Source organism: Megalops cyprinoides, chromosome 25, assembly GCF_013368585.1.
Source record: "Megalops cyprinoides isolate fMegCyp1 chromosome 25, fMegCyp1.pri, whole genome shotgun sequence".
NCBI classification, from domain to species: Eukaryota; Metazoa; Chordata; class Actinopteri; order Elopiformes; family Megalopidae; genus Megalops; species Megalops cyprinoides.
In genome coordinates, this window is record NC_050607.1 from 16999483 (window position 1) to 17015210 (window position 15728).

General features: G+C 48.7%; 1 protein-coding gene across 2 annotated transcripts in view; it reads left to right on the forward strand.

The window, feature by feature from the left end:
• Positions 1–15728, forward strand: part of LOC118771868 (cortactin-binding protein 2-like) — a 59118-nt gene that overhangs the window by 34572 nt on the left and 8818 nt on the right. For both annotated transcript variants that reach the window (XM_036519999.1, XM_036520000.1), the window contains 7 exons: positions 38–1424; positions 4214–4417; positions 6472–6571; positions 7312–7462; positions 9401–9640; positions 10538–10655; positions 14094–14339. In XM_036519999.1, the coding sequence (XP_036375892.1) occupies positions 38–1424; positions 4214–4417; positions 6472–6571; positions 7312–7462; positions 9401–9640; positions 10538–10655; positions 14094–14339 (2446 nt within the window). The remainder of the gene's footprint in view (positions 1–37; positions 1425–4213; positions 4418–6471; positions 6572–7311; positions 7463–9400; positions 9641–10537; positions 10656–14093; positions 14340–15728) is intronic.

Here is a 15728-nt window from a genome sequence, read left to right on the forward strand (position 1 = left end):
GTGTGTGTATCTGACGGTGGCTCTCTGTGCTGCGCAGCTGGAGCAGGAGAAGGCGCAGCTGCAGAGTCTGCAGCAGGAGCACAGGAAGCTGTCTGCGCAGCTGAAGGACGAGCGGGAGAAGAACAAGCACATGGTGGGCATGCTGATGCGGGAGTGCAAGCAGCTGGCGGCGCGCGTGGTGGAGGAGAGCCAGCGCTTCGAGGAGCTGTCCTCCCGCCTGGAGGAGGAGGGCAAGGCCTCGGGTCGGCTGGAGGAGGAGCTGGCGGCCGAGCGGCAGAAGGGTCAGCAGATGGAGGCAGAGATGGAGAAGCAGCTGTCGGAGCTGGACACGGAGCGGGAGCAGCTGCGGGCGCGGCTGGGCCGGGAGGAGGCGCGGGCGGCCGAGCTGCGGGCGGAGAGCGAGGGGCTGAGGAGGCAGGTGGAGGAGCTCAGGACTGACCGGGAGGCCTCGACCGCCACCGCCGCCGCGCCCAAAGCCTCCGTCTCCGTCGCCGTGGGCACGGACCCCGTCACCTACCGGGCGGCGCACTGCCAAACAGACCTGCCGCCGGCGGAGCCGGGCGCGGACGGACTGAAGAAGGCGCCCGTCACCATCCCCGTCAAACCCTCCCCCGCCAACTACGCCGGGATGAGCCTGCCCAAGTCGGCGGCGCGGGCCGTCCCCGTGTCCGAGAACGGGCCAGCGGGGGGCGACGGTGCGCAGAGTATACCGCACTCCCCCGGAGCCGCCCTGCCTGCCGGCGTCAGCCCCCGCGTCCAGGCGGCCCGCTACAAGTTCCAGGCCTCGGAGCAGGACCAAAACGGCACGGCCGCCCTCAGCCCCCCGTCCCGCGACCTGTCCCCCACCAACCGGGACAGCTTCGCTGCCAAGCAGCAGGCCCGCCACACGGTCACCCAGGTCCTGTCGCGCTTCACCAGCCCGCCCGCGGGGGGCGCCCTCCGCCCCAGCCTGCCCCACTCCGCCTCGGAGGGCGGGCCCTTCGCCGGCCGGCTGGGCCACCCCCAGGTCGGCCTCAAGTCGCCCACGGCGGGCCGCATCGACCGGGGCAACCCGCCGCCTATCCCGCCCAAAAAGCCGGGCCTCTCGCAGACCCCCTCCCCGCCCCACCCCCCCATCAAAGTGGTGGGCGACGGCGGCAGGTCCCCCGCCGCCGGCCTGGGGGTGCCGCCCAAGCCCGCCACGCCCCAGCTCCCGCCAAAACCCGCCATCGACCTGGCGGGCCGGGGGGCCGGCTGCCCCGTCCCAGCCTTGACCACATCTCAGGTGGGTGCCCGCCCCCCCCAGGCGCGGGGGCCGCACCGGGCCGCATGTGCAGATTGTCCCCCTGTCACCAGCGCTGTTGTCAGTAGCTCCTCCGTTCACCCCGTTAGCGCTTCATCCTGTAGACCCTGTGACTCAGACAGCCCCCTGGCAGCAGCCTCAGGTAAAGGGCCTGACCACCGCTCCCCGCGCCCCTCCTCTCCTCTCCTCCGCCTTCTCCTCCTCTTACTGTACCTACAGACACATACCTCTCTCAGAGCCTGCTCCACACCTCCTCATACGCCTCTAAGGCCCATCAGTAACAACCTCATTGCACCAAAAACAAACCCAGGAAGGAGGGAGTTAAAAATGTTTTAAAGTGTAGATAAATTGGTAAAGATTGGTAAAGAATGTAGATAAATTGGTAAAGGCACACTCAGTACTAGGAAACTGTTCAGGCTTTCAGATTTCATTCTCTCTGAATGCAAACTGTCTCTTTACCTACCCTCTATCCTCCTGCTTCTCCAGTATCTCATTCTCCCATGTGCTGTAAGCAATACCAGAGCGTGGGTATAAACACGCTGTGGTACTGCTTATTCCGCGGCTCGCCAGTGTTGGCAGGTGAGCCCAGGTCGCGCGGTAGGGTCCGGGGGTCCTAGAAGTAACCATCTCCTCTCTGAAGCTGATGCCAGAGGCTGCTCTGTCCCTTTTTGTCCCTCACTGTCGCATGCCGTGCACCTCCCCTTGGTTTCACTAACCCCCCCTCCCACGCTGATACACACCTGTACTCCTGTGTCCACACTGGTTATTGTTACCTAGCAGCACGTAGCTCCCCTGCTGCCTTAAGTATGTTTTTAGTGTGACCAAGAGTAAGAGCCAAAACTTCAAATGCTTCAAAGGCACTGAAGATAGTTCTGTCAGTTCTGGTTGGACGTACTAACCATTTCTAAACTGTTCGCATAAGGAGAATTCACCATTTGCATTCTGTAGTATTCTGTTTCTTAATTTTATGGCCAAATCCCTTAAGGCCACAACTTTGATTTAATGGTTTCTGTTTTAAATAAACGTCATGTTGTTGACACAGGTTCTACCCATAAGTGGCTGCGACCATTTCCACCTGTCACTTGTCCGCCTGTCCCCTGTCACTTGTGTGTGAACTTTGGCTGTGAATGGCATGTTGTACTTCCTGTGGTCTCATTCACTGACATATTTCTTCATCAGGATGCTCCCGGAGACACAATATCGACTGCAATTTATAAATGATAAATGCACACTGCTAACTTCATAACCAAATGTAGCACAATGAATTACATTAACTTAATTCCCTGTCTGAGTTAATTGATATATTCTGTTCACGTACATACTAGTTACAAAATGTATGTCTTGACGGTCAAAGTGCTCTTTTGGCATTTAAGATCTGTCAGGCCAGAAGCTCTTAAGTGCAAAGGAAATGTTGTAATGATTTTGTTTTGTTTTGTTTTCCACCGACGTGCACTCCAGAATTTCCCCTGAAAAAAAGAAAGCTCTTTACTCCATTTAGACACATTACATTTATTGAGGTTCCACTCACTCTGCTTTTGAGGTTATGGCAGTTTTAAAACAGCTGTAATATCCTGAAAGGGATGCTGGGATCTGCTGGTCAGAGAGCAGCGAAATGAGCTCACCCATGCCTCCTGTGGTGACAGCCTCTCTAATCTTTCAGAATGCTGCTCTCCTGTCCAAAGCAAAGAAATGCAGCTCCACCTCAGCACTGCTCTGTCAGAACCTTCTCGTCAGTCTGTAGACAGGTCACTGCCACAAATACGAAGTTAATCACTGCACAGAAGTGTGTGTGTCCCACCAGCGGCAAAGTTTGCCCACAATTTGGTTTGATTTATCAATTAGGTAACTGGAGCTGACTTCTAGGAGGCTGTGATGTTAATAGCTGTCCTCACTGACGCTTTACGTGCTGAAAACCTTCCTTTTTTGTCTCCTTTCCAGTTGTTGAGGCAGGGGCCTGCTCGCAAGGTTTTCTACTCTTTATGCAGTAAAATCCACGCACTTAACCCCCTTTCCTCAAAGAGCACCTCCAAGTGAAAGCTCCTCGAAATAACACCGTCTTTAACTCTTGCACTCCTTCACTTAACACTTCCTGTTTCCCTCCTGGTCCTCTAATATGACCAAGCCCTGATAGAAATAGGAAGAAAAGGATTTAAAGTCAAAACTCACATACACACAGCTAAAACGATTCCTATCATTTACCTTCTTCTGATCCTGAAAAAAGGACAAACAAATCCTCAGCATCTATGGCTCCACTTCTACAGAGGTTTAACCAATGAAGTTCTCTCCTCTTTTTTTGCTTGTTTGATCCAACAGCACTCAATGAACCTTTGCACTTACACATTTATAACTGGAAACATCCTAGGTTGCGCTGGGGGCTGCGTGTCAGACCGATTGCGCTCGGTTGAAGTGCGTTCGACCGAGGCGATTGATTCGACGTGTCTGCCCTCTCAGTCGTGTCCCTGCGCCTGCGTTCCGTGACCTTTCACCCAGAGGGGCCGCTCGAGTGACACCCAGCAGGTCCACAATTCAGAATAACACCCCACTGTGTCTGAGAGTCGGGTTCTGTTGCATGCACTTTCGGTACCAAATTTCTTCTTATGAATCATGTACAGAGGAGAAACAATATAAGTAGACTAATGTCATTTGGGAGCAAAGAGCCATGGTAAGGATTGATGAGGTGGCTCTATTCCACTCTCAGATAATAATAAAAGCTAAATAGAGAAGTGGAGGGGTATTCCTCAATCATTTCATTTAACGAGGCTGAAATGAGTTCTGTAAAGTATTTGTTGGAACTGCTCTGGAGCTGGGAGAGCGAGCTGGCTCATTACTCTGAACAGCACCGCGGGGAAAGGTGTCGGAACGTGGGTGTCGGGCCCGGCACGCCATCGTGCGTCACTTCCTCCCTGTAAACAGTGTCACTTTAACTCCCAGGCTGGTGTCCCTCCATAGTCCCCTCGCTAACCTGCGGTGGCCCCGTTCCCCTGGCCGACGGGCACACCCTACTCCTCCAAGCTGCTACCCAGGGAAACGTCACTTTACTGTCAATGCTGCTTAACCCAGATCCAATGGATATTTGTCGCCCCGATGAGGACGGACAAGCTGCCTTGAATTCTGCTGCTGAAAACGGACACACAGGTAAGATGGGCTTCCCCCCCCCCCCCCCATAAAAATGCTGCTCATTCATTGGATTCCGACACACATTCATGTGGACCAAGGCATGCACTGAAAGCTAGGACTGTCCTCTGAGAAATGACCTGTTGTTAACCTTGGTTATCTTTGGACACGAACATGTCATTGGACTTTGAGATTAATTATAGCCTTTCTTGAAGAGCTAAACAAGCGTTTAAAATGTTTAAAGTATGCATGCTGTCAATTGTTCATTTTGACCCATGAAGCAAACAGCATGCTGGTGGTCATTTATAAATTCTAGTAACATCCAACCAGTTTCTTTACCTTGCTTTTATTATTTCTCAAGGAAATGCTGCAGTGCCTTAAAATCAAATGGAAAAAATGCTACTGTCTGCTTCTGACAATGTACATATGTCAGCATGCAGGGCTGTTAAGGAAGAAAGTTTTCTGGCTGGGTTACAGAAGGATTCTATTTGAATTCAGAGGGCGTTCATCCATCCTGCTTGTTATTTTCCTCTTGTAATGAGCAGGCGTCGGAAGGCAGAAGATGTTCACTAGGGCAGCGTGACCCAGAGCTGAGCTATTTTTACACCGAGGAAAACCGTTTCTGACTCAATTAAGTCCTGCAGGAATGAGCCATAAACCAAACAAACTAATGCACCAGCTGTAATGACATCACTCCACTTCCTGTAAGCCTGTCGTCAAGGGCACAGAGGAGTTTGCCTGCAATGAATAAGTCAGTGTGATGACTTCAGAGTTGTTGGACTCATGTGTCCTTTTTTTTCCAGTATGTGGTGCAGTATTTGCTCCAAGACCATTAACTTTTCCACTTAACATTTTACTGCTGTGGACAGTTTTCACTTGGGGATTATCAGTGCCTTACTGTAGGTCTATAGTGGTGTGGTAGGCATGTTTTGTGTGAGATCTCGGTGTTATAATACAAGCGTTGGTATGGGGCCAATTCATCCTTTGCACACAGTTTTCTCAGAATTGAGTGCTGCAGCTATAGAAGCATCTTTCACTCCACTCCAATAATCACGTGGAGCCCACCAGTGTAACTCATGATGATCTAATGCTGACCTACGACTAGGCCCCAGTGTGGGGTGCAGCTGACGCTGATGCATGAGGCATAGCAGTGGGGTCAGCAGCCCGACAGTGTTCCTATGTGACACAGAGGCGGTCTGTCCCTGCGGTTTAGGGGACCGTGACGCTCGACGACAGTGACAATGGCCCTTTGCATCTGACCGAGCGGCCGTAACAACCTTGCCCCCTTCCTCCGCAGAAAGCCTCCTGCTGTTTAGCAGGATGTGAACTTTAACCCCCGGTGGCCATCAAGGCTGTGTTGTCAGCTGTTTGGAGGTAATTGGATGCTTCCTTTACAGTTAAAGGATATTAACATTTGAACGTGTGCAGCTGGCTCAGTGTTGGTGGCCTAAAGTGACCTTTTCGGTTGAAGCAGTCATCCTGCTATTACTGTGACTTGCATATGCAGCATACTGATTGGCTAACTGTATAGTATATTGATTAGGAATATTGCACTATATGACACTATATCACAGGAGTACAGGTTCAGATCCTGTATGGTGTACTGCTGTGGTACCCTTAACTGATGTACTTAACCTGACTGGTAAATGATAAGTAAATATCCAAGTGTATTGGTAGATATGGTTATGGTAAGAAAGGAAAGAGGGCCTTTCTAACAAGAAAGAAATTAATGAAGAAGGTGTAACATGCAGTTACATTCACCTGCAAGCCCAGTGCAATATATGGTAAACATCATGCCTTGGTGTCACCTTCACACAGTAAGCAACTGCGTGTCAAAACCCAACTGTTTTCATCACAGAACAAAGAGGAAGCTGTCAAGATGTCCACGGCCTACATGTTACTGCACAGTGCGGTGATAAGCACATTCATATTCGTCACACAGCACTGACGCTCTGGGATGATCATCACCCTCACTATTGATGACCCTGGCAGGACAGTGATCTCCCCGCCAGCGCTCGTTAAGGCCAGGCTGTGTCATCAGCGTGTGTCCGTCTCTCTCTCCCTCTCCCTCTCAGACTGCGTGAAGCTGCTGCTGGCTGCAGGGGTGCCTGCTGAGGTTCCTGATAAAAAGGGGTTCACTCCTTTACACACAGCCGCCGCCCAGGGCCACTCCAGGTGAGTCAGAGCCAGAGGAAACAGCAGCGCGGCCTAATGCGTCTCTGTGCACTCTCTGAGAGGAGGAAGGGGGATCACCAATGAAAGCAGGGTTATTTTGGTTAGTGCTACGTGCAGATTCACCCTCATTAAGTGAGTGAGGGAGGCACATGCGTGTGGTGTTGCGTAAGGACGACTGGGTCCTGCATAGTGTGTATCCCCCGCTGCCCGCCCTCATATGCCCGAGGACGTGTGCGGAGTGATGGCACCGGGGCAGCTGGGAGCTGTCCGCGTGCCGCTGCTCATGGCAAGAACACACACACACACACACACACACACACACACACACACACGCACACAGTGTTGTTTCACTGTCTCTCTAGCCTCAGCCTTGTTGTATACAAATCCTCATATATTTCCTTTATTTCATGTGCTATAGAAGTTGTTGAGTTTTGATAGTATTTTATTGGAGACAGAAAAAGGTTTTGAGGAGATATGGAGAGTTATGGGCTATATTTGTCAGAGAATGCAGTTATTGAAGCCTCTCTGCCTCTTCGTTTCCTTGACTCCATTCATCTGTCTCTCAATCTGTTTGTCTTTCTGTTGCTCTCTCTGCTTCACTGTCTCATTTTCTTTGTGTCTGGTTCTGTTCTGTGTGTCTCATCTCTGTTTGCCTATCTCTCTGTCTGTTGGTGGAACCAGTTAAAGAATGATGTGTATTCCTATATAAAGATGTTGTATTCCTGTGGGTGTGTGTGCAGGTGTGTTGAGGTGCTGGCGGGCGTGGCTACAGATGTAGACCGTGTTGCGGCGGGCGGGCAGACGGCGCTCTTTCTAGGGAGCGGCAGCGGGAGTCCGGATTGTGTGAGAGCCCTGCTGGACGCTGGAGCAGACCGTGTGCTGGTCACCACTGTGAGTCCTCAACGGTTCCCTCACTTCACACACCGCAGGGCTTTCAGAGGAAGCTGAAATGCATTTTTTGTCTTTATTAATTTTGCTATATTGATTTTTTGTTGTTGAGTGACTGCACTGCATGTTGGCTGTGTGTTGGATCACCAAAAAGTTGGGCTTTTGCAGATTTTTTTTTTTTTTTTTTAATTTTATAATTATTTTATTTGCTCATTACACTCCCCTTTCCTGGACAATTTTATATAGCGTACATTTTTAAGTTCAGTTACTTAAGTTAGAAACCCGCAGGCTGCACCTCCCCCGGTCTCCCATTGAGGAATTACCGTTGCGTGCCGTATGGAGAGATGCACTGTTGCATTGGGCGCCAAATGCAGGCAACCCTCAGCCCTCCTGTTTGGCCAATCAGAGTACGGAGTGTCGTGACGTTTTGTCGATATTCAGTTGGTTGCACGTGCACATAGGTCAGCGCATTTGTTTTGTTTGGTCTAACAGGGATAATAGCCAAGTCATATAAAGTAAAATATCGTCGTTTTATTTCTTTCATAAATTCATAAATTTCGAAAAATACTGTTAAACCGCAACCAAGACGAAATGAAACGGAACGTTCTGGACGTAACATACACCATACTACGTAGGCTAATCGCTGTGGAGACGACCATCAGAAGCAACATCAACCAGGGCCCAGAGCTCGAGCCGTGGAGTCCGTTAGAACACTTCCCTTTAGCAAGTAGCATTTCCCTGTTTTACCTCATAAAATGTCTTCGAAAGAATTTCACTTCTTTGTAAAGAAAAACTCAACGAAGGACAGGTGTGTGTGCGCGAACGGTTGTGTGAATAAGGCTGACCAGAGCGATAATTCCAGAACTTTCGGCGGTGTACCGATAATTTTAAAATAATGCGTTAGCTTAAAATAGCAACGCAGCGCTAACACACTAGTAATAACGTAACTGCAGGCAGTTTGTGCCGTGTCAAAATGGAACATAACGGGCGTTTAATTCAAATGTTAGACCAAAACTGTGGTGTTATGTGTGTTTTGTGGTTAAAGACACGTTAAAAGCTAAGCAAATTCTCTTTGCTACTTTAGAGAGTCGGAGCGGTTTCTTTGTTGTCAGTGAAGTGGGGAAGACGTCATATATTTAAAGATGCTTTATTGATAGCAGCGTGTGGGATTATTATGGTATTTACAATAGGTAAAGTAATTAAAAACGCCCTCCTTTAATACTTTGAAATGGGTTTTTAGAGGGCGTACCTCCCAAGGGCATTTCGAGCACTGGTGTTGAATGCTGAATATACACCTAAGCAGTAGCAGCATGAAGTACCACCAGCAACATCCTCATGAGGGAATGGAACTTGCAACCCTTACCACAAATTTGCCTCCTTGTTCATGTCACACTGAGGGCCATAAAATTGATTCAAAACCCTTTTAGTGCTTCTAAGTTTCAGAGCAGTGCATGAGGCCATAACTTACTTCATTTCAGCTCGGGTGTTCCCATAGCAACAAGACCAGTCTCGCCACTTCATTTTCATGACGGTTATGTATTTTCCAAGCAAGGCGATACTGTCATCAGGATGCAGTTTGGCTCTTTATTTTGAGTTGTTGCAATAAGTAACTTTATAATTGCTTTTTGGGGAGTAATTGGTATTTGTTCTTGGCCCTCTTGTTATTTTCAAGCCTGCAGCTTTTCCTCTCCACAGCGCAAATTATCATGTTATAGATCGCAAGTTAGAATAACAGTTCATTTTATTGACTCTGTAATTAATTTTCTTGAGGCCATCCACAGTAGTCCTGCTCAAATCACTGGAAGACGAGGGGGAGATCATTGATCATTTCCCTGGTAGAAATGATGTGCAGAGCTATTTTTATAACAATAATAAAATGATTCTGCCCTCCTTAAGTAAGAGGAAAGATGAGGCTGTTAAGTGTGCTGGTGTTGTTTGCAGGACGGCTGGACGACGCTGCACGCCGCAGCGAGTTCGGGTCAGGTGGCCAGCCTGGAGCTCCTCCTGTACCACCCTTCCCCCACTGCCGGCCCGCCGGAGGGCCACGCCGACCCTGACTTCCGCCCCGCTGAGACCACTGGCCCCCCGAACAAGAGACCCGTCCTGCCCGCCGCCCTCCTCAACCACACCAACCGGGATGGCTGGACGGCCGCCCACATTGCTGCGTCCAAGGGCTTCAAGGTGCGTTACACCTGCACGCTCCACATTGGACATGTATCTCACACACACACACACAGGGCAATGAAAGCATTGCACAAAAAGCCTTTATACAACTTCTTATAAGCGCAATTGCTCAGTCTCAGCAATGGGATGCACAGAAAACACTGCACCTTACTGGTATCCCCCCTTGTGAATGAAGCCTGTTATACTAAAGGTTGGAGTTTCTGGTAGCCACCTCTGGAAAAGGCTCCATATGGACAAACTGTCCTCATGGTCATCAACCCAGGGATGCCAGTTAAGAAACAGATTTAGCCAATGGGGACATAGAAGCCCGTCATCGTGTTACACAGCATGATTCCCCATAGATACCAGCTGTATGTGTGTTCACTCGAGTTTGACAGTGTTGCTGCTGTAAGAAGCAACTTGTCACTGAAACTTCTAGGTTATTCCAGGCTTTCCAGATCTATTCTCTTGTAATGCACCTTCAGAGCTTCTGTGAGAAAATAAAACCTAGACAGAGGGCCTGGTAGGACTTGCATGTATAAATCAGGCTTTATTGACAAGCTGGACATACAAAGCAAGTATAACACTATCCCTTTCGCCACCACCTGGCGCCTTTTCATTTGGGAAAAGCCACATCAAATCTCTAATTAGAGTTAGTGTTAAATAATGGGAAGGTAAACTACTACTCATTTGTAGAGAGAAGAATAACTGAACTGTGAGCATTGGCTCAGCTCGTTCCTTCAGGCATTGTGAAAGGTCAGGAGAAGTGCACTGTGTCGAGGGGGTGTTGAATGAGGCTGGATTTGAGCCGTGTACATTCTGACGGGCGTGTGTGTGTGTGTGTGTGTGTGTGTGTGTGTGTGTGTGTGTGTGTGTGTGTGTGTGTGTGTGTGTGTGTGTGACTGCGCCTTTCAGAACTGCCTGGAGGTGCTGTGTGGCTACGGCGAGCTGGACATTGAGAAAAGGGACAAGTGCAAGCGGACCATCCACGACGTGGCCACCGACGACTGCAAGGACCTGCTGGAGAACCTGAGTGAGTGGGAGCATGTGTTTATTACCGAGCAGGAGTCCTTGACCAGGAATGCCTTCAGGTTTATGCTGGACTTTTTATAGCCTTTTAAACTGGGACCCGGGAGAGGAATCTGAAACAGCCTGATTATGGCTATCATCTCTTCTATGCAGGGACAGCATACACACGGGTTTCCTGCTGATGATGCTGCAGCACTTCTGACACATCACTGTTCAAACCCATTTCCAAACCAAAGGAGGCTAAATGCCTTTTTCACTGTACGGGTTGGATGTCTTGTTTGTCCTTCAGCTGCTGCGGGCAGCACGTGCATCCAGTATCTTAGGTGTAGTCATAGATATCACTTTGGCTTGCATGTTTTTTTTTTTTTTTTTTTGCACTCTGCAAGATGTGTCCGCCTAAGCAAGCACGCTCACCGTGAATCCTGACAGCACATCCACCAATCCAAAGCATGGCAGCGGTGCACCACTGGGGTCGTATCAGGTGAATGGGGTGGCCAGTCCATTACATGTACCGTCTGGGGCAGGAAAGCAGGCTAATATAAGCAGCATGCAGACATGTGTCATCAGGCATGCCATTTCAAGGGCTTCACTTGTATTACTTGTAAGTGTAAGTGAGCAGTGTATGGGGCTTGAATGTTGTCTCTGAAGTGGTGTGCAGTCAAAGAGCTGTCAGTAAACAGAAGCTGTAATCTTTATCCATATGGAATTAGAGCCCTTTCTGTCGCACCTTCACCCCCAAACAAGGCTGCTCTCACAGCACAGTGTGGATGGTACCTCTCCCCGCGTCTGCCCTCTGTGCCTGCAGTCATGCCAGAACAGATTGGCACGATGTTAGGTTCAGTTAAGAGTCAATGTGTTTGGCCACTGTGTGCTGGAGTGTCCCTGTGCCTGGGCTCAGTTGCGTCCTGAGCACCAGGCCAGCTTACACTGCAGGCTCCTTCTCCTGCACAGGAGTGGATCTGGCTTAGAGATGCAGGAAGGTGTCCATCTCAGACACACTGTAATCTTACCCACCTTTGTACAGGGATAGTGACGCCTGGCTGTCCTGCCTCTTGTCACTCAGCAGTGGAACATGGCTGAGTATATTGTGGTAGCAGACATGGTGTTGGCATCCATAGCACACTGAAGTCTATGGCAACCATGGTCTTTGCCTTCCCTGCCATGAGGAATGCCTAACTGCTTTTTGCATTTACTTTGAAGTAATGGCATTTTTTCCTGACCCATAATTCATTTTCTGTGGTGTTTTGGACTGGTAATCACAGGTGCACAAAGACATGAAAATCAGTACAATCACATCCACATTTGAATGTCACAGCATGATTCAGCTTCTGAAGAGGTTTTCAAAATGAGTGCATTTCTAGGGTAATTAAAGGATTTTTGTTGATTTTTGTTAGTATGTTATTTAATTTAGCAGCATAATTCCATGTGTGTCTGATAGGAACTTAAAATAGATTTTTCTTTGACTGGAAAAAGTGAAAAACAAAAAAAAAAAAAAAAACATAAAACTGAATCCCAAGGTCTGTTAATTAGTAAAGGAAATACTAAACCCAGACTGGGGCTGTGTCCCAAATCACACACTAGCATCCTGCATACTGATGTGTTGTGCAGTACAGTCTATACTAAATCTTTTAATGCTTATAATCAGTACTGAAGTTCACACTGTGTGTCAGTTATGGACTTCTGCGTCATGATTCTGCTTTAATGAAGTTTAACTGCAGCAACAGTACAGAGACTAGGTAGCTATCTACAGAATTTTGATCTCAGTAAATATTACAAGTGGCATGTGAACTTGCACAACAGTATAGTGTATGTCACTGTGAAAATTGTATTGTATAGTGTATGTCACTGTGACATTTGATCTGCACCACAGAATGTTTTTCACTACTTACACGCTCACATACAGACTATGCACACGTTGAAATTGTCTGCTGTTTTTTCTATATTGAGCTCTGCCATAATCCCCAGTCTTTTTTTGCACAAATTGCATAAATGGCATTTTCAGGGATTGTAGTGTGACCTCAGGTACTTTTAAGCATACTACACTGTCTGTACACTATCCATGCTATCATATGTTCATATATCATATATCAAGCATGCTTTCTCAGTGTACTACATAGAATGCTGGTGTTTGTTCTGGGACACAGTCCTCACAAGGCTTGGCACATCCAGCTAATCAGATTCTGTGTGTGTTATTTTCTTATCAAACCTGCAGTATACTTTAAATGAAGCCCAGGGACATGTGTAAAACAGTTGCTTTGTTTGCTATCCTTGTTGGGGTTTTTGACAGTTTGTATGCTAAGAGAACATCAGAGTTAAATTACCTGTCACCTGACGCCAGAGCAGAGGTGATCCCAGTGTGTGTGTTATAAACAGAAATGTGAAACCGTTATGCATGGAAATTACTGAAATGAGTGCCTCTGAGACACAGAAGACATTAGACAGATCAGACACTAGGCTGCTGTGGCAGCTATGGTGGAGGTGTGCCCTCCACAGGAAGGATCTTGAGTGGTGCCTTGTAAATGGGTACCCTTGAGGAGTGTTTACTCTTGGGTGCAAAGGTCCTGTGAGAGTGGATGAACTGCAGCCTGGCTGTGTTCCAGATTGCCAAAAATGCTCCTGTTTTATGCTTTTTATACACAATTTATTGATTATGCAAGTCTACTAGTTTACTTGTACATTTTCCAGTAGTGCATTGGAAGCAATTTGGGTTAAGTACCTTGCTCAGTCATACAATGGCAGGAACCCATCTGGGAATGGAGCCTGCAATCTTCTGGGGGCAAGCAGGGCTCCTTGTGTATGGCATAAAGCGCAGTGATTTATAACCAGGTCCTTAACCAGCACGCTGTTCCCTCACAGCCGATACTCACTTTGACTGTACATGCGTGGATCAGCACTCCCCACAGCTGCAATAAAGCACTGCTTTGTCTCTGGGAACATGTCAGGGAGCTGTTCATGTGACCTTCCAGCTATGCATCCCACAGCCCTGAATGTCATTACATTTTCATAAAGCGAGGAACAGCTTGGCATAAATAAATAGGTTATCTACAGGAAGAAATGCCCCCTTTATGCGTTAGGCTTGGGAGAGGGTTTGGAAGTTGTAACTGGGTCTTTGTGATTGCGGGTGCTCTGCGGCAGGCAGATGCCTGCTTTAATGCAGCGTACAGATGCAGTTTGGCCTGGGTTCTGCGGGCCGCAGGGAGCACCGCTGGGCCACACGCAGTCAGCGGATTTGGTACGTCACAGAAAAGCACCTTGAAGCGACTCCTTTAAATGGGGGCTGAGGGGATAGTTTCAGCACAGAGGTGACCCATTTGTTCAGTGCCAGACTACCAAGAGACCCAGACTTGACACTGGCATCCATGTGACCTGTCCCATGATGCATTGCGCAGGCCCTTAGAGGGGACGGGTCTCACCCCCACGCCTCTGTCGCTGTCCCCCGCAGACTCGTACCGCGTTCTGATCCGGATCCAGAGGGGCTCGGAGGAGCAGATCTGCACGGTGGACATGCTGGAGGGCGGCCCCACCGTCGGCGCCGTCACCGTCCACAAGCGCACAGGCTGGGAGGAGCTGTCCCAGAGCCTGAGCCACGCCCTCTCCGCACACTTCCACCTGCTAAGCGCCGCCGGGGACGACAGCCAAGGGGCCGCCCTGGGACTCAGCACCGACAGCCTCTCCTCTGTCGTCATCGGTGAGTGGAGCGTCTGCATCGCCGGGCACACAGCACTGCGTATGCCCTCTTCAGGGCATCTGCAACTATGAATGCTCTAGCTCCCTATGTGGTGTGTGGCTAAAATGGTTGACCTCCGTTAATGTTGTGTATGAGTGATGAAGATATACATAGAATAGATATACATATACATATTTACATACATAGAATATAAGATATATATGTCTTCAGTATTCTATATTGAAGTATTTTGAATAATTTATCTTTTTTGATACATGTTTTGATATATAGATGTTCATCTAGCAAGTATACTTTTTGCTTATTCTTAGTTTTAAATCTGTGCTTCTCTGAAATTTTTGGGACTCTATGAAGGGTTAATCAGGAAGCTAATGTCAGATTTTTGTTCAAGACCATATTCACAAACTTGTAGTTTACTAACACAAACACAGCTGTCATGGCAGTGGTATCTCTTATGGTTTTAGTGTATTGATAAGCCAGATAAGCAGAGTCCAGAGTGAAGCTGTTAGATCCTAGTTCCAAATGCCTGGGTGTCATCTCAGGTTTGTTTGCCCCAAGTCCACGTTTGGGTGCTACACGGAGGAAAACAGACACACCACAGTAGTACGCTCTGAATGGAGATGTTAATATCGTGCAGAGAAATCAATACTGTGTAGCTGCTCTTCCCGGCACCTGCTGCGGCAGCTGCTTTACAAAGGGACGGCCCCCCCGCCGCTGCAACTGAACTGGCCTTTGAAATGGCAGCGCTCCCTGGGACCTGGCCAGAGCCACCCGGCCAAGTGGGGAGGACGCTGGGAGATGGGCCTAATCGAGCCTGGCTCCGGGTGCTGGATGCGATTTGGGAGTTTAAAATAGAATGAAAGAGAGATAAAGAGCAGGAGAGTCTAACTGTCCTCTTCCCTTTGTTGCCTCTTTCCATCTCTATGCCTTTTCGTTTCTGCTCCCCACTTCTCAGAAGGAATGTCAGAAAGCCATTACATCTTTTACAAGGTTTCCTTCCCCTTCCAGTAGCAGAGAGGCAGTGCTCGTAAACTCTGTCTCGTACCAGATGTGTGTCACATGACCAACCATCCATCCTGTCCAATCAGCTGGCCGAGTAGCTGGGAAAACCGGAAATTCTGCCCTGATAAATAATTGTCAGTTGGATGCGGAGAGAGCAAAGTCATGAGGATAATGTGTGAAGGTTAAATGCGCCTCTCTTAAGCAGAGGACCTGCAGCCCCCTTCTGTGGAAGTCTGCAGATGAGTTCATAAGGCAAGATAGCAGGGAAAGGCAAATGGGGGGAAACAGCTGATAAGAGATGAAAAAGACAGCAGGAAGCAGATGCATTATGCATGAGAGAGAGGGAACCTGCTGCAATTAAAGAAGTACACAGATTATTCCATCTTCTCA